This window comes from Somniosus microcephalus, chromosome 15 (assembly GCF_052327205.1).
Source record: "Somniosus microcephalus isolate GS21.2 chromosome 15, FLI_Smic_1.0, whole genome shotgun sequence".
Lineage (NCBI taxonomy): Eukaryota > Metazoa > Chordata > Chondrichthyes > Squaliformes > Somniosidae > Somniosus > Somniosus microcephalus.
In genome coordinates this window covers 100,099,825-100,118,709 of record NC_141001.1, presented here as the reverse complement: position 1 = coordinate 100,118,709, position 18,885 = coordinate 100,099,825, and the positions used below count along the sequence as shown (strand labels likewise).

The window sequence follows — 18,885 nt, the reverse complement described above, 5'->3', positions numbered from 1 at the left end:
CAAGAAGATCTGCTCGTTGGGTTACAGTTCCATGGGTGTAGGCTGACCTCTCGCACCTTGCTCAGGTGCCCATTTTTGACATTAGAGCCTTGACCATGCGTTCTGGCAGGTTATTTATTCACACCTGAATGAGATTGTGTCCACAAGTTCAATTAGAGTACAGTAGTTTTGTGGTTATGTTACCGGACTAGTAATCCAGAGGCCTGGACTAATGATCCCGAGACATGAGTTCAAATCCCACCACGGCAGCTGGGGAATTTAAATTCAGTTAATTAAATAAATCTGGAATTAAAATCTTGTATCAGTAATGGGGATCATGAAACTACCGGATTGTCGTAAAAAAAACCATCTGGTTCACTAATGTCCTTTAGGGAAGGAAATCTGCCGCCCCTACCCGGTCTGGCCTATATGTGACTTCAGACCCACAGCACTATGGTTGACTCTTAACTGCTCTCTGAAATGGCCAAGCCACTCAGTTGTATCAAACCGATAGGAAAATCTTCACCTCACGGACTGCAGCGATTTAAGAAGGTGGCTCACCACCACCTCCTCGAGGATAATTAGGTATGGGCAATAAATGCTGGGCTTGCCAGCGGCGCTCACGTCCCATGAATGAAAAAAAAGCCACGTGCACGCTCCTCCTGCTTGTCTCTGTTTGGAGAGAACACAATGAAGTCCCCTCTCCTACTGTACAGAGCCTTTTTTTAAATTCGTTCATGGGATGTGGGCGTCACTGGCAAGGCCAGCATTTATTGCCCATCCCTAATTGCCCTTGAGGAGGTGGCCGTGAGCTGCCGCCTTGAACCGCTGCAGTCCGTGTGGTGAAGGTACTCCCGCAGTGCTGTTAGGGAGGGAGTTTCAGGATTTTGGCCCAGCGACGATGAAGGATCGGCGATATATTTTCAAGTCAGGATGGTGTGTGACTTGGAGGTGGTGGTGTTCCCATGCGTCTACTGCCCTTGTCCCTCTAGGTGGAAGAGGTCGCGGGTTTGGGAGGTGTTGCTGAAGAAGCTTTGGCGAGTTGCTGCAGTGCATCTTGTAGATGGTACACACTGCAGCCACGGTATGCCGGTGGTGGAGGGAGCGAATGTTTAAGGTGGTGGATGGGGAGCCAATCAACCGGGCTGCTTTGTCCTGGATTGTGTCGAGCTTCTTGAGTGTTGTTGGAGCTGCACTCATCCAGGCAAGTGGAGAGTATTCCATCACACTCCTTACTTGTGCCTTGTAGATGGTGGGAAAGCCTCTGTGACCTCCCGGATGCAGCAATGGACGGCGAACTGCGAGATGTTTGCTATGTCGCCTGTTCCAGCTTGGCAGGGTCCGCTGGCCTTCTGCCGTCCTTACCTGGTCTGGCCTATATGTTATTCCAGACCCACAGAAATGTGGTTGACTCTTAACTGCCCTCTGAAATGGCCTAGCAAGCCACTCAATTGTAACAAACTGCTACAAAAAAGTATCACCACACGGACTGCAGCTGTCCAAGAAGGCAGCTTACCACCACCTTCTCAAGGGCAATTTGGAATGGGCATTAAATGCTGGCCTTGCCAGTGATGCCCACATCCCATGAACGAATTTTAAAAAATCTTCCATTGGAGGTCGCGAGATACCAACAGTGAAAAACTTGCCTATTTTTTTCTTTCCCTTTTCCTCCTCTCTAAGTCAGGGATGTTGCGGCCGATTGTCACACCCCTACTGCCTCCCCAATGGACATCAGCCAACTCAGCGCAAACTGGGGATGGAATCTGCTGCTACCCTGGCCTGCAAGGTTTAGCTACTGGCTGGTTAAACTTACTGAGCCACTGGGGAGTTGTTTCATCCATTTTTAAGAAGATTTGGGGAGAACTGCATGATCCCGCTATTCTATCCTCCATTTTTCCCGAGTGCCTGGTTAATTAAGAAAAACAATATTGAGCCTATTTGTTTTGTCCCTGTACATTGTGATGCATTGGAAATAAGGTCAGGCTTCATGGGGTGTGTGTGTGTTGCAACTTCTCAATGTGTAGCTACGTCAAAATAGCAGGCCTAGCACAGATTCAAGTAATTCTGATGATTTTTCATCTTGTTTTATTCATATAGAAGTATTGTCTCTGGATTTAACATTTATTGTAAATTATTAAAAGTCGAGCCATTGCATTTGTAATCTGAGTTGACAGCTCAATGATAGGGCAGATAAACTAAGGAATTGCAGCCTAAGGGATGACCAGAGGCCTCTTGGGAATATATGCAGCGATGACTGCTGAGAAAAAAAAATATTTCTTTGAAGTTCATCATGGTTAAAATCCTTGTTGACCACACAACAGCTTTTATTGTGTTTTCTCCTCTATAACAACAACAACTTGTATTTATATAGCACCTTTAACATATAGTAAAACATCCCAAGGTGCTGCACAGGAATATTATCAAACAAAATCTGACGTTGAGCCACATAAGGAGATATTAGGGAAGATGACCTAAAGCTTGGTCAAAGAGGTAGGTTTTAAGGAGCGTCCTAAAGGAGAAAACCAACAAGAGTACTTGCCAAGTTACTTGTCCTAAAATATAGGAACTACATTTGCCATTTTCCAGTCAGTTTGAACCTCCCAAGCGTTCATCGATTCCCTCAACATGACCATTTGGCTTCACAAATTTCCTTTCTTGTCTAAGTACCCATGGGTAGAGGTCATCCGGACTGGGGGATTAACTGGTTTTCAGCAACTTGCATGAGAAACTCCTTTTCGAAATTAAGGTCAATGAGTATTGTGGATGTTAATTTATCCCTGGGTTAGGGAGGGAAACCAAGGGCAGTTGTAAGAGGAGTGGGTCCAAATGAGAGAGAAAATTGTGTTAACCGTCTTCTTAAACCCCTCTTCCCCTGTCTCCTCCACCCTCACCTCTGACAACAAGTGTGAGGAGCTCATGGACTTCTTTGTCTCTAAGATTGAGACCATCCATTCAGCTGCCTCTGCTACTTCCCTTCCTTCCCCTAGCCCACCGAGCCAAACCTCCTCTAAGGTTCCCCCCTGCTCTAGACCTGAACTCACATCTTTCTCCAGTTCCTCTCCGATCACCCCTCATGACCTCTCTGTGCACATCTTGTTCATGAGACCCACTTCCTGCTCCCTCAGCACTATTCCCACCAAACTGCTGACCACCCAACTTCGGCTCCTGGCTCCCATGTTAGCTGACATTGTTAACAGTTCTCTCTCCTCAGGTACTGTCTCCCTCTCCCTCAAATCTGCCGTCATCACCCCTCTCCTCAAAAAACCAACCCTTGACCCCTCCGTCCTTGCAAACTACTGCCCCATCTCCAACCTCCCTTTCTCCTCAAGTCCTTGAACGTGTTGTCGCCTCCCAAATCTGTGCCCCTCTTTCCCGCAACTCCATATTTAAATGTCTCCAATCAGGTGTCCACCCCTGCCACAGCACCAAAACTGCTCTCATCAAAGCCACAAATGACATTCTTTGTGACTGTGACAAAGGTAAAGTATCCCTCCTCGTCCTTCTTGACATGTCTGCAGCCTTTGACACGGTTGACCACTCCATCCTCCTCCAACACCTCTCCACAATCGTCCAGCTGGGTGGGACTGCACTCGCCTGGTTCCATTCTTATCTATCTAATCGTAGCCAGAGAATCACCTGCAATGGCTTCTCTTCCCATTCCTGCATCGTTACTTCTGGTGTCCCCCAAGGATCTATCCTTGGCCCCCTCCTATTTCTCATCTACATGTTGCCCCTTGACAACATCATCCGAAAACACAGCGTCAGTTTCCACATGTACGCTGACGACACCCAGCTCTACCTCACTACTTCTTCTCTCGACCCCTCCACGGTGTCTAAATTGTCAGGCTACTTGTCCCACATCCACTTCTGGATTAGCAGAAATTTTCTCCAATTAAATATGGGGAAGACCGAAGTCATTGTTTTCGGGCCTAGCCACTGACTCTATCACTCTCCCTAACATCTGTCTGAGGCTGAACCACACTGTTAGCAACCTTGGTGTCATATTTGACCCCGAAATGAGCTTCCGACCACATATCCGCGACATAACTAAGACCGCCTATTTCCACCTCCGTAACATCGCCCGTCGCCGCCCTTGCTTCAGCTCATCCACTGTTGAAAACCTCATCCATGCCTTTGTTACCTCTAGACTCGACTATTTCAACGCACTCCTGGCTGGCCTCCCACATTCTACCCTATGTAAACTTGAGTTCATCCAAAACTCGGCTGCCCGTGTCCTAACTCGCACCAAGTCCCTTTCACCCATCACCCCTGTGCTCGCTGACCTACATTGGCTCCCGGTTAAGCAACGCCTCGATTTCAAAATTCTCATCCTTGTTTTCAAATCCCTCCATGGCCTCGCCCCTCCCTATCTCTGTAATCTCCTTCAGCCCCACAACCCCACGAGATATCTGCGCTCCTCTAATTCTGTCCTCGAACATCCCTGATTATAATTGCTGAACCATTGGTGGTCGTGCCTTCTGTTGCCTAGGCCCTAAGCTCTGGAATTCCCTGCCTAAACCTCTCCGCCTCTCTACCTCTCTTTCCTCCTTTAAGACGCTCCTTAAAATCTACCTCTTTGATCAAGTTTTTGGTCACCTGCCCTAATTTTCTCCTTATGTGGCTCAGTGTCAAATTTTTTGTCTTGTACAACTCCTGTGCAGCGCCTTGCAACGTTTACTACGTTAAAGGCGCTATATAAATACAAGTTGTTGTTGTTGGGTATCACAGGGGTTTAAGCTTGACACCCTCTTCTCATGGTACTTATAAATGACTTGCATTCACAGCAGATAAATACTTGAAATAGAGGGAAGATACAAGGCTATGGATAGAGAGCAGGGTAGTGAGATTAGTTCTCGATTGCCCTAGCAAAAAACCCAGCACAAACATGATGGTCCGAATGGCCTCTTTCTGTACAATAGCAAAATACTGCGGATGCTGGAAATCTGAAATAACAGCAGAAAATGCTGGAAAACACTCAGCAGGTCCGGCAGCATCGTGGAGAGAGGGAAACAGAGTTAACGTTTCAAGTCGATGACCCTTCGTCTGAAATGTTAACTCTGTTTCTGTTATTTTGGCCTCTTTCTGTGCTCTAAACTAGGATTTCATCATTTGGCGTAATATTGTACTCTTACTCATAGAATTTCCTATACAGTGGTGAACACATGGAAGATCATTTCTAGAAACATACAGCACAGAAGGAGGACTTTCGGCCCATCGTGCCTGTGCCGGCTCTTTGAAAGAGCTGTACAATTAGTCCCACTTCCCTGCCCTATCCCCATAGCTCTGCAAATTTTTCCCCTGCAAATATTTATCCAATTTCCTTTTGAAAGTTATTATTGAATCTACTTCCGCCACCCTTTCAGGCAGTGCATTTCAGATCACAACAACTCTGTGTTAAAAAAAAAAACCCAAACTACTAGTGTCAGGAGCTGGGGGCTTATAATGAGTACTTGACGAGAGCTTCAGTTGTTGAGTTGGGCTTTGTTTTCTCCTGATGTCTTTGTTCATCCTGTTTCAATGGAGAAACCCTCCCCCTCTTCAGCTGGGCCCCTGCCTCAGTTGAATACCACCACCTTTTGCGCTATGGTGAGGAAGGGGCTCCATTAGCACACTAGTGTTTTATGACCGCAAGACTGTCAATTAACAGAGCATGCCAGGGCTTCCTGTTCGTAAGCCCCTCCTTCCCCATCTATCGATAAGTTGAATTGGCAGCTCTAATACATGCTGAAACCATTCTTGGGTAGCTGATGTCTTTTGTTTAAAAGCATCACAACAGTATAAAGCTTGGACTTTATCAGATATAACTTTTAACAGGGAAAATGACAAACCTAACTATAGCGAAGGCATTCCCACTTGCACCCCTCCCCAATTCACACACTTCAGTACCCCTTTTGCATCAGTGTTACTCTGAATTACAGTGAGCAATGGCACAGAATATCTATCAGCACCATTAAAATTATTTTGGTTATCTTCAAATTTTTTTCCCAAAAATGCTATAAGAAACTCTTAATAAATATAGTACTGTTTGGTCGGTTTTGGGATATGCAAAATCATTTTTCGAATGATGGTGCTTTTTCAGAAATGCTGTACAGGTCTCACTTTTATCTCCAACATCTTCTCTGACTTGATTCAAAGGAAAGTGGGTGTGAAGTTGGCATTCGCCTCTACTCTCTGCAACACCGATTTATAATCTGGGGCCTCTCCAACCTAAATGAATTCATTCATGCCATAGACGTTATATTTTTAACCCCAGACAATTTTACAGTTTTTTTTTTTTAAAAGCTTACAGAAGCCAGTTAATATTTTTCTAAAACAAAAATTGGTTGATCATTAAAAAGTACCCGGTAAATGCCCAGATCCAGTTTGGTTGTAACTGGTGAGAAAACACAAGATTGCCCACTGATATTTATATTGTTTCCGACGCCAGCAATCCATTCCCTGACGGAGAAAAGGAATATTTGCAGTTTGTCTTTTTTTTGTCACGGGGAACAATACAAAAATCAGCAGGACAATCCTGTGTTTTCTCACCATTTACAATCAAACTGGATCTGAGAATTTGCTGGGCACTTTTTCCGATCAACAGATTTTTGTTTTTGAAAAATATTAACTGGCTTTCTTTTGTGGAAGGGTGGGTGGAGGAAGTGGGGAAGATACAAGAAAAAAAGCCGTGGCAATAGATTCTTCAATAGAACAGGATTCAGTGCATTAAAGGTACTGAATGGATGTTTTGTAGTCTGAGGTTTGGCCAGCTCTTATTGTGTCCTTTCTCGCTGTTTGTGCCATGGCAGTCTTTAGAGGAAGACAAATAAAAGTATGAAAAAGAGGAACACCAGATGAATATTAAGCGGTGCGAGGACTCAAAAGCAGGCCTCAGTAACGACCAAAGTTTCGTCAATAAGTTGTTCTCTTGTGTGCCTGATCCAAGCACACAACAGGCATCTTTTTGCCATCAGTCATTTGAAATACCAGCTGAAGAAGCCCTGAGAAAGGGAAAGCCAATCCCTTCAAAGCGAGGTCCGCAGACCCAGCTGAGAAGTCGCTGTCGTCTTCAGTTTGAACCGGAGACTGTGCAGGGAGGTCGCACTTGCACAATTTGTAGCCTGGAATGCGATGCTTAGTTTTGGAGCAGGCTAAAACTTCTCCCGAGAGCAGAGACCGACCCAATGTGGGCTGCTTGGCATTCAGCGTGGACCCCCAAGTTTCAACAGCCGACCTTCAGCCAGGACCAGTAATTAAGAAAAGGGGAAGGGGGCCCGTGTTATTGCTCTTCCAAGAATGCATCAGCCAAATGATAGAAATCGCTTTTATACATCGAAAATCCCAGGGCTTTATGAAGCAAAACCAAGAAATGCAGTCAGCAGCCCTCTGCTTTCATGGAGCTACAGCCGCCCTGTGAGAGAATCAAAGCTGTTTTACAAACCGAGAGCAGGGGATGATGTGAAGCTGCCGACCACTTCCACAGAGCTAAATTCTTCCAGGATTTTGAGGAAGGCACTTGGGTCGGAAAGTGGATATTTAGGTCAAGGCAAACCTGGATCCCGAATGAGCAAGATTCCAATGATATGTGGACTGAAAAACAGAATACAGGAACAATTGGCTAAACCAGGATTGAGCCGAACTGCTCGAGAGAGGAGCATGCCCATGGGTAGAAGTAACGAGTTGTGCCAAGTACATGTTCAGCACACGTGTGTATGGGAAGGTATTGCTCGTGTCAATGAGCAGACTTTGCTGACTATGTTAGATGTTTATCAGAATCTCAACAGTAAGTATAATGATGATGATGGAAATTAAAGCTGAAGTTATAACATTTAATACGCAGACAAATGTTTGAAGTCAAAACTATTTAGCATATAGCGCAGTTAAGTGAGTTTGACTGGGCCATTTCCGTGCTGCAGCAGGGCTGGAAACCTGATGGGACAGATTCAATCGTGAAGTTACAGGAAAGGTGGGCTTGCATTTGGAAGGCAAATTTCAAAGTTCAAGGTTCAAGCACTTTGGAGAGAGAAGGGAGATTGGAGATGAGATAGAAGTTTGCAAGGATAAGCGGATGGTGGGTGGGTTTTTTTGAGGTGGGGAAGTGATGATGGTAGTTTTGAAAGGGAGGGTGACAGGACCCGAAGAGAGGGAACTATAGTTGAACAGCCTGCTGATGCCCACTATCTAGGTTCACTGCTGAAGAATGTATATTTAGGTAAGATACCAGAAGGCTGCTGACGGCCATGGAACCAAATTCCTAACCGCCAGGTGTTCAGGTTAATTTTACACCCCCTCCAGCTGAAACCAGCTACCTCAGCATAGACCAGGAATAGAACCTAGGACTTTGAGGAGAGAAGGAGAGAAAAATTGGGGAAAAACCTGTTGACATAATACTACACACTTATCCCTCTATTTAACAGTGTCTGTGGGAGGCAGGCACATCATAAGGGTCGTGTTTATAGCTAAGACGCTTGTAATAAAGACATGTGGGGGTGAGGGGTATGTGTAAATTCACAAATACAATTATAATTTCTGTTTCCTCAGTTGACATGTTACATTGCTCCCAAGTTTAGGATTGCCCCCACTACCATCCCAATAGAGATCGGCTAACTCATTATAGACCAGAAGCTAAATTTGGAACCTCCCTGATCAGTGCAGTGCATTTTACCAGTGAGCCAGTAGGAGTGTTCAGGAAGGATACTCGGCTCAGCCGTAGCGTACATGTTCCTTTGCATATTCACTTTTCCCCTGATGTTCTCCAGACGATGTGACTTTGGAATCCACATCTTGATCAAGTTAAGCTTTTCAGGTCATCAGTTCACCCAAAATACCAGCAATCGTTTAAAGTATTGAAAAACATAACACTATTGTCAATGTGATCACTGGGTAACTCTGTTAATTCAACGGTATGTAACTGAGCCGGAGAAGAGATGCCAGGGTTTGGATCCCATTTTGTGCTGCGTTTGCTGCTCTTAGATGGGGTGTTAGTCGGGATGCTGCATTTGCTCTCCACATACAAGGGCTGGGGAGAGGAAATTTATCTGGGACTACTGCTTCGGATTACTGTCCAGTGATCCCTGGTGGAAAATGCGTGCCCGAGGACCGGGCTGAGCTTGGTAGTGATCCTCTCCTGTGCTCAAATAGCCTAGCTCAGTGTCTTAGCTCTCACCCAAAGAATAGCCACTGGTCATTCTCTTCTTCTTAGGCAGTCCCTTGGAACCGAAGATGATTTGCTTCCACATTAACAATGAGTTCTCAGGTGACTGATGAGTCCAATGCGGGACCTACAGTCTCTGTCACAGGTGGGGCAGACGGTGGTTGAAGGGGCGGGTGGGTGGGGTGCTTGGGTTGACGTGCGCTGCTTGCGCTTGGCTTGCGCTTGCTCCTGGCGAAGAGACTCGAGGTGTTCGGCGCCTTCCCGGATGCTTCTCCTCCATTTTGTGCGGTCTTGGGCCAGGGATTCCCAGGTGTCGGTGGGGATGTTGCACTTTTTCCAAGGAGGCTTTGAGGGTGCCCTTGAAGTGTTTCCTCTGCCCACCTGGGGCTCTCTTGCCATGTCGGAGCTCCGAGTAGAGCGCTTGTTTTGGGAGTCTCGTATCGGGCATGCGGACGATGTGACCCGTCCATTGGAGCTGATCGAGCGTGGTCAAAGCTTTGATGCTGGGGATGTTGGTGAAGTATTAGGTAGTCAGCTGGCACTTGTGAAACATTACCCAGCAAGAGTCACTGACATCAGGATGGCAGATCACTGAAGAGGGGGGCAGCAATGCATTTGGGTAATATATGCCAATTTTGTAATGAAGATTCACACAAGGCCTCTACTAATGGAATACCAATGCTGAAAATATCTAATCACCAAGCGTCATGTCATTATAAATAGGTAAATAATAGTAATTTTTGGAATTGCTATAGATATGTTTGCAGAAGCTTCCCTCTTCCCATGGTGGGTGGGTGGAGAATGGGAGTATGACGCCATGAAGGACTACAGGAGTGCACTGGAGTGGTTTGGTCTCTGATTTTTCCCCTATCTCCCTTGGAGGAGAATGCCTCGTATCCAGTGACCCGATGGTGTGGCCAGGATGGGTTAATCATTATGCTGCAAATCATGGGCATGAGCCTATGACTGAAATTGGATGTGCTGTCAAATAACTGTGTGTGTATTGAAACATCTAAACGGGTGTAGATATAACCTGGATGATATCTGGGCAATTAAAAAGGACAGCATTTGAGAATCATTCCTATTGTAGTTTGTAGCTGTATTTAATTAAAAAGATCTGAAATAAGTTTTAAGTTCCTGAATAAAATACTGTCTATTTTTAGATGTGTATAGCTATTGCGTGTTTTTTTTTTTAACGGTTCAGTTTGTTATTGAGTGATACTTTGAGACACAACCAAAGATGAAGTCTTAATGACAAGAAAATGTAAAGGAACACAGAATAACTTTCACTCAAATCTTTGAAATATTTGACTTCAGTAGACCGTGACTGTCCTGAAGCACTAAATTTCAAATGCCTTTCTGTGTCTGCAGGGGAGGACCCGGAGACTCGAAGGCTACGGACTGTCAAGAACATTGCTGACCTTCGTCAGAACCTGGAGGAGACCATGTCCAGTTTACGAGGGACACAGATCACACACAGGTATGAAACATCTCAGTGCATGCTTCTCTTCAACGTCACGTGCCCTCTCTTGGCTTCCCATTGTGTTGAAGCAAAGTAGAAAGTGGGCAGCGAGTACAAAGCTCCAGCTGTGAACCTCATTGCATCAGCATTACTTTGTTGGAGTGTTACAGTGTACTGATCAAAAGCAGCACTTTCCTGTTTGGGAAGCAAAATAATTGAAAGGCTGCAAATGCTAAGAATGCCTCAAGCGGGGTTAAACATACAGCGAGGCTAAATTGTTAATACAGGTTTTAAATAAAACATAAGCACCTAACATGAATAATTTTAGAGCTTTCAAGTTGTTTAAGGGAAAAACAATATACTGTATATCTTTTCATAGCAATTTGAAAGAGATTAAATTAACATTAGAGACAGTTAAAGTAAACTGGAACAGGAAGAAGGAATTATTAGCATCTATATAGCGCCTTTCATGTCCCGTAGCCAATGATTGCTTTCAAAATGTAGTCACCGTTGTTATATTGGCAAACATGGCCGTCAATTTGCGCATAACAGGGTCCCAGACAGCAGTGGGAAGAATGATCGGTCCATTTGTTTTGGGGCGTGTTGGTTTAGGGATCATTACTGGCCAGGACACCAGGAGAACTCCCCTGCTCTTCTCCAGATAGTGCCATGGAATCTTTTACAGGCAGATAGGGCCTTGATTTAACATCTCATCCAAAAGACAAACCCCTGGAGCTTGAACCCACAACCTCCCGACTCCGAAGCAAGTGGTGCCACCACTGGGCAAACTGACACTTAAATATCTCTAAATAACAACAGAAAATGCTGGAAAAACTCAGCAGGTCAGGCAACATCCGTGGAGAGAAAATAGAGTCAACGTTTCGGGTGAAAACCCTTTGACAAGACTAAAGATGCACAGGAAATGAAATAGATTAAGAGGCCAGGCTGGGAGAGAACAAAAGAGAAGAGGAGACATTAAGAGGTATTCAAAATGAGACGAGATGGTGATAGGACTAATGGAGACTAAAGACGGCACTGGATTAGGTATGAAATGCGCTGGCAGAATGGGAGACAGTTGCCATGTGGGAGAGAGAAAATAAAGAAAGGGGGGGGAAAGGCCAAAACAAAGGTGTGAATAAAAAATATAAGTAAAAATGTAATAGGGGCCGAGGTTATGATCTGAAATTGTTGAACTCGATATTGAGTCCAGAAGGCTGTAAAGTGCCTAATTGGAAGATGAGGTGCTCGAGTTTATGGTGAGCTTCCGTGGAATAATGCAAGAGGCCGAGGACGGTGAGGTCCGAGTGGGAATGGGGCGGTGAATTAAAATGACAGGCAACCGGAAGCTCGGGGTCACCCTTATGGACTGAACGGAGGTGTTCCGCAAAGCGGTCACCCAATCTGCGTTTGGTCCCCCCAATGTAGAGAAGACCATATCGTGAGCAACGAATACAGTATACTAGATTGCAAGAAGTACAAGTAAATCGCTGTTTCACCTGGAAGGGGTGTTTGGGGCCCTGGACAGTGGGAAGGGGGGAGGTATAAGGGCAGGTGTTACATCTCCTGCGCTTGCATGGGAAGGTGCCAGGCGAAGGGGAAGGGGTGCTGGGGGTGATAGAGGAGTGGACTAGGGTGCCTCGGAGGGAGCGGTCCCTACGGAATGCTGAAAGGGGAGGGGAGGGGAAGATGCGTTTGGTGGTGGGATCACTTTGGAGGTGGCGGAAATGGCGGAGGATGACCCGTTGAATGTGGAGGCTGGTGGGGTGAAAGGTGAGGACAAGGGGAATCCTATCATGGTTCTGGGATGAAATATCTCGTCTGGAGCTCTGACCGCGCAGGCTATTATTAATAACTCTTCTGTGTAGAATCTGAGCATGATTGAGCTGTTAATCAGCATGATTATTTGTCAAGTAAGTCCAGAATGCTCACTGAACCAAGGCCATTTGCTTGACCAAAAGAGTTGGGCCAAAAATAACTGGAAATGTTTTTTGGTTTAACCACCTGATCAACTTCAAAAATGATCGTTATAAAAATATGTACTTCATTTTATGAAGAGGGAGGCATCCCATTAATTGTTCTGCTGAAAGGTCATCGACCTGAAACGTTAACTCTGCCTCTCTCTCCATAGACGTTGCCTGACCTGCTGAGTGTTTCCAGTATTTACTGTTTTGATTCCATTCATCGGGTACCTGTAATAATAGGATGCCTCTTTCTTAATGACATTCACTTTTTTTTTGAATGATCATTTTTGAAGTTGGGCCAGGTTTTCAAACCTAAAATAATTTTCAGATTTTAGGCCAGTTGAATACACCTTTGCCTCCAGGCCTGTAGGAATATGACCCCCAGCAAGGCCTGAACTCTCCAGCAGTTTCGGCCTTGATACTTTGGCTTCATGCTGGACACCACTCCCTGGACTACACATTTGCTTTTCCTGAAAGTAGCTGCTGTGCTCTTTGGAATATCAAGCCGGATTTTATTTGTGCCTGTGAACAATTTAAAGGGGGAGAAATTCAGTATAGCCCCGTTTGGGGCGCCAGCCTCGCCAGGGCGCTAAAAGTAGCGCCCCGGAAACATTCGCGCCCCCGCACCGGAAATTGAGTGTTTGCGCCCCAAAGGGAAGCGCGGCGCTACTGGAGGTGGCCCGCATCCCTCTTGGGGCGCTGCGAGTGAATATCGTGGCGCAACGTGCCGCAGCGCCACACGCTGCGGCACGTCGCGCTGCAGTATTGCAGGCCTTCCTCCCCTTCTTAAAGGGGAGGGGCCTTGTGCAGCGCGATCTGGGGCCCAGCTGGGCCCCCGAGGATCGGGAGTGCAGGCAAAAGAGCCCGGCACCGAAGAGAAGTGCCGGGCTCTTGGAGCGCAGCCGGCACTCCGCGGGTGGTGGGGGGGGTTCAGGAGGCCGGGGACGGGAGTGCAGGCAGGTGCTGGCAGGCGGCCAACAACAAAAATGGCCGCCCCGCACCTCTCCTTTAATTTGCGCCTCCCTGGCTGCAGGTAGGCCCCCCTGAACCGTAGCGTCCGGCGGTAAATCAGGGGGTGCTGCCGAATATCGCGGCCGGGGCGTCAGCGGGGCGCTGCGCACACCGATGACGTCATCGGCAGCGGCGCAGCGCTAACGGTTAGCGCCACCACTAACGTCCCGCAGAATTTAGCGGGAGGCGTGGGCAGTGCCGCGCCCGGGCGCCAGTTGGCTTGCGACCCACTTAGCGCCCTCTTAAGGCGTTAACGGGTGGCGCAACCTACTGAATTTCTCCCCCAAAGAGTCTGTTTGTTGAACTGAGTACACTGCAAGTTATACTGTTGGGAGCGTAGGTTTTTTTGTGTGAAACAATTGTGTGAACACGTCTCTTCTGCACTTTCCACTGAACGTAAATAACGACAATGTATGATCAGGTGCCATTTTGGCAACTGCTTATTTTTGGCTTCTCAAGTTTTATTGAACGTTTTTTTGTTGTTGCTTTCACCTAAGAGAGTTTTCTTTTCTTTTTAGCACACTGGAGACGACGTTTGACAGCAGCGTTACCACGGAGATTAGTGGCCGCAGTATACTCAGCATGACGGGCAGGCAAACCCCGTTGTCGTGGCGACTTGGCCAGTCCAGTCCTCGTCTCCAGGCTGGAGATGCTCCCTCCATGGGGAACGGATACCCTGCACGGGCCAATGCCAGCCGTTACATACACCCTGAGTCGGGCCGCTATATGTACACTACACCTCTCAGGAGGCAGTTGGCATCCCGCAGCAGCACTGTATGTCACTCGGATATTCCCGATAAGAGTGGTGATGACATGGATCTTGAGGGCATCAACATGGATGTTGCTGGATACATGAGTGATGGTGATGTCCTGGGCAAGAATCTACGGACTGATGATATTGCTAGTGGGTAAGGAGATTAAAAAAATGTATATTGTCTCATGTTTTATTGTATTTCTTAATGAGATGGAGAAAGTGAGAATAGTGTTCATTACTGGGCAAGGAGAAGACTTTGGTTGTTGTTGGACAGTTTGCTTTTTGGTTAGTATCTGGATGTTTAAAAAAAAATTTCAACTGATTGTCATTTTTAAACATAGAAATCCTTTTTTTAACCACATGTTTTTGTCTCTTTTGTTGTGGAGACATTTGGTGTGAAGATTTCAATGAATATTCATGATCTGGCTCTCCCTGATGGTCCAAGTTGCAGAACTGCTGTGTAACGTAGCCAGGTTCAGTTACCATGCTGTGCAGAGCTAGCTGACCTCTGATGGATAGCGTGTACGTGTGAGTGTTCGTGAAGATAGGATTGAGCGTGGCCCTGAGTCTCCCACAGTCGAATAGCTTGTCAGTACTCACAGGAGCAAGGATGTCTTGTTGCAGTTGTACAGGGCCTCGGTGAGACCACACCTTGAGTATTGTGTGCAGTTTTGGTCACCTTATCTGAGGAAGGATGTTCCTGCCATGGAGAGAGTGCAGCGAAGATTCACCAGACTGATACCTGGGATGGCAGGAATGACGTATGAGGAGAGATTGGGTCAATTAGGCTTATATTCGCTAGAGTTTAGAAGAATGAGAGGGGATCTCATTGAAACTTATAAAATTCTAACAGGACTAGACAGACTAGATGCAGGAAGGATGTTCTCGATGGCGGGGGAGTCCAGAACCAGGGGTCACAGTCTAAGGATAAGGGGTAAGCCATTTTGGACTGAGATGAGGAGAAATTTCTTCACCCAGAGAGTGGTGAACCTGTGGAATTCTCTACCACACAAGGCAGTTGAGGCCAATTAATTAAATATATTCAAGAAGAAGTTAGATATATTTCTTAAGGCTAAAGGGATCAAGGGATATGGGGAGAAAGCAGGGACAGGGTACTGAATTTGGATGATCCGCCATTTAATGAGCTCATGGCTGAACAGGCTCGAGGGGCCGAATGGCCTACTCCTGCTCCTATCTTCTGTGTTTCTATGTTTATTGTCCTGGCTCACAGTTGAGGAATAGTCACTTGGGTGAGGCATCAGAGGGTGGAACTGTGCCACAGCAGGAATCAATGCCGTCATGGTGGAGGGGTGAAAATTGGCAAAAAGAAAAGTATTTTCATCGTCAGCAAAGCCAACATCAGAACTCAGGACATGATGCTAGCTCCTATCGTGGCCACTTGTCCAGTTTTGGATATAGCAACAATTGATGATCCTGGCTGTTGTTATTTCTGCCCTGCATTGCAAAACAAAAGGCAGTTGGATGGTTTAAAGTTGTTTCTGCAACATAACCTTTTCATCTCTGTTGTATGTCAATGTGAGGAAATTATTGTGAAGCCATTCCCTCCGCTCTTGTGAAGACGTTGGCTCCACAGGTACTGGTTGCCTCTGGAACCACGCCCAGGCGGCCACTATGCACATGCAAGCCCTGGCAGAGAGTGGCTACTTGACTATGGGGGCATCGAGACCAAGCTTAATTCTGTCTTCACACGTGCAAAGCAGGGATTATTGGACAGTGTTCAATGTACTCTTTAAGCTGCGTGGCCACGCAGCAATGCGAAAGAGATTAGAAGAATGAGATGGGATTTCATTGAAACATATAAAATTCTGACAGGGCTAGACAGACTGGATGCAGGGAGGATGTTTCCCTTGGCTGGCGGGTGGGGGGGTCTAGAACGAGGGGTCACAGTCTCAGGATACGGGGTAGGATATTTAGGACTGCGATGAGGAGAAATTTCTTCACTCAGAGGGTGGTGAACCTGTGGAATTCTCTACCACAGAAGGCTGTGGAGGCCAAGTCACTGAATATATTTAAGAAGGAGATCGATAGATTTCTAGATACAAAAGGCATCAAGGGGTATGGGGAGAGAGTGGGAATATGGTATTGAGATAGAAGATCAGCCATGATCATATTGAATCGTGGAGCAGGGCCGAATGGCCTACTCTTGCTTCTATTTTTCTATGTTTTCTATGCAGACCGCTCACCGGCTTTTCCATTGTAAGTACCGCGCATGTTGCAGAACTTTAAAGGGACTGGCAGTAAAAGAAACAGGCCGTGCAGAACAAAGCGCAGCTTACAGGGAGCATTGATGGTGTTTAGGCACAGCGGCATTGGCCAACTTTTCTCTCCCCCCTAACCCAAAGACACTAGTGCCGCTACCACCACCGGGATCTAACTTGGGACCATGCTGATCTGTAAGACACAGCTACTCACGAGCTGATTCAGTAGGAGAGCTTCTTGGAACCTTTCTGAATGTAATAGTCTGATGTTGCCACAAGGTGGCAAGAAATGTGTTCTTTGCCTCTTGTTTGTTGATGTTCAGTGTTGTATACAGTCATTCTAGTGAATGATCTGTAATCAGAACTTCAGTGTGACTCTTCTGGTGAGTAATAATCTTTAGGGAAACGTTAAGAGTGATGCAAGTTGCAGATCTATTTAAACATATAGAGGGTGAATTTCTGCGAAGTTAAGGGAATTATGTTTTTCAGTCCCCAGGTCTCTCTGTTCATTCACCATCTTCAGTGTCTTTACTCCCATTCCTTGTTTTTCCTCCTAAGTTGTATTACCTTACACATGCCCACCTTAAATCACATCTCGAGGTCGAATAAGATGCTGAGCTTGTAAACAGTGTGGTTAAACCCAAGACAGTGGCAGGGGAGGGAGACTGAATCGGTGGCAAGGTTACAGAGTTTTTGTAGCAGGGGCCGAAGACAAATGGCTTCAGTCTTTCCAGTGTTTAACTGGAGGAGATTGTGGCTCATCCAGGACTGGATGTCAGACAAGCAGTCAAACAATAAGCGAGGCAGTGGAGGGATCGAGAGGCATGGTGGAGGGGTAGAGCTGGGCGTCATCAGCGTACATGTCGAACCTGACCCCATCTCTTCAGATCAGGTTGCCAAGAGGCACTCATTAAATCACATCTGCCCATTCCAGTAAGCAATGTCATCCTGATGTCTTTTATAGTTCCCTGCGCTATATGTCAAACCTTCTACTTTTGTATGACTATTCATCATGTTTGACATTGGATACTGAGTACTGCTGTCAAACTATGAGGGCCATTACAGCCAGATCCTGTCATTACTTGACACTTAAACTTGGAACCCGCTGTATAGATTCATTTTTACAAATGACTTTTTGCTGTGGAGTCCTAAAATAGTCATTGACCAAATAGGTAATTGAGTTGCATACCTTACACCCTTTTTAGTGTGTTTAGGGAACAAGATGACTGGTATATTACAGTTGGGGGAGCAGAAATATGAGGGTTTCTTTTGACAAAAAGTGTTTTTTTGTTGCCGATTTTCCACTGTTCCTGTCCAGAGTGATCATTCACTAGAATGGCTGTACACAACACTCGGCTCTTTTTAGTTTTCAGTCGGGTTCCGGTCATACTGTGTTCTGCGATGTATTGCAGAAACCCAATTGATTAATCGAAGAAAGAGAAGAACTCACATTTATATAGCACCTTTCATGACCTCATGACGCACCAAAGCAACTTACAGCCAATGAAGTACTGATGAAATGTAGTCACTGTTGTAATGTCGGGAAACGTGGCAGCCGATTTGTGCACAAACAGCAATGAGATAAATGACCAGATAATGGCCTAGAAATTCAGTTGGTAGCGCCAGCCACTAGCGCCTTAAGAGGGCGATAAGTGGGGTTCGAAGCGGCTAGCGCCCGGGGGGCGGTGCGATCTGCACCTCTCGCGAACTTGAGTGAACATTTAGCGGCGGCGCAAAACCGCAACGCCCGCTCAGCTGCGCGTGCAGATCCTGACGTCATTTCATGGTGCAACGCCCTTGGTGCGCCCCGAACCGGAACTTCAGTGGCGCTCCCCTTCTTTCCGCCTGGCGCTCCCAGCGACTGGTTGAGTGGAACGGTTCCCAGTCGCTGTGGGGCTGGGGGGGCGCTATTTAAAGGGGGCTCTTCCTGCCTTCTTAGTGGTAGCCATTTTGGACCACTCCTTCTGTGTGAGAGAGAGAGAGATTTGCAGAGAGACAAAGGGAGAGAGCTTTCTGCTTTGACTCAGCGCTCACACAGGTACTCCTGGCTTCAGCCCAGAGCTTTGCAATTGGATTGATTTTTCAGTGCCATAGCCTTGAGTGGCCACATATAACATTGGGTTTCTCCATTGCATTGAGAGGGCTCAGAGACGCCGAGAGAGAGTGCCAATCATGGCCAGACGGAGGAGGGCCAACAGGCGTCGGCACAGGAGGCCTTACCCTCCCAGGGTATACCGCCAGCACTTCTCCTACCTCAACATGTCTGAGGAGCAGTGCATTCGGAGGCTTCGATTCAGAAGGGAGGTGGTCACTGAGATCTGCCACCCGCTTCAGAGAGATCTGCAGCCTCAGCTGAGGAGCAGGAT

The 18,885-nt window shown here is 46.6% G+C and overlaps 1 protein-coding gene across 7 annotated transcripts in view; it reads left to right on the top strand.

The window, feature by feature from the left end:
• The window catches only part of nav2a (neuron navigator 2a), a 534,653-nt gene that overhangs the window by 251,267 nt on the left and 264,501 nt on the right, over positions 1-18,885 (top strand). For all 7 annotated transcript variants that reach the window (XM_086008162.1, XM_086008160.1, XM_086008161.1 and 4 more), the window contains 2 exons: positions 10,484-10,592; positions 14,065-14,454. In XM_086008162.1, the coding sequence (XP_085864288.1) occupies positions 10,484-10,592; positions 14,065-14,454 (499 nt within the window). The remainder of the gene's footprint in view (positions 1-10,483; positions 10,593-14,064; positions 14,455-18,885) is intronic.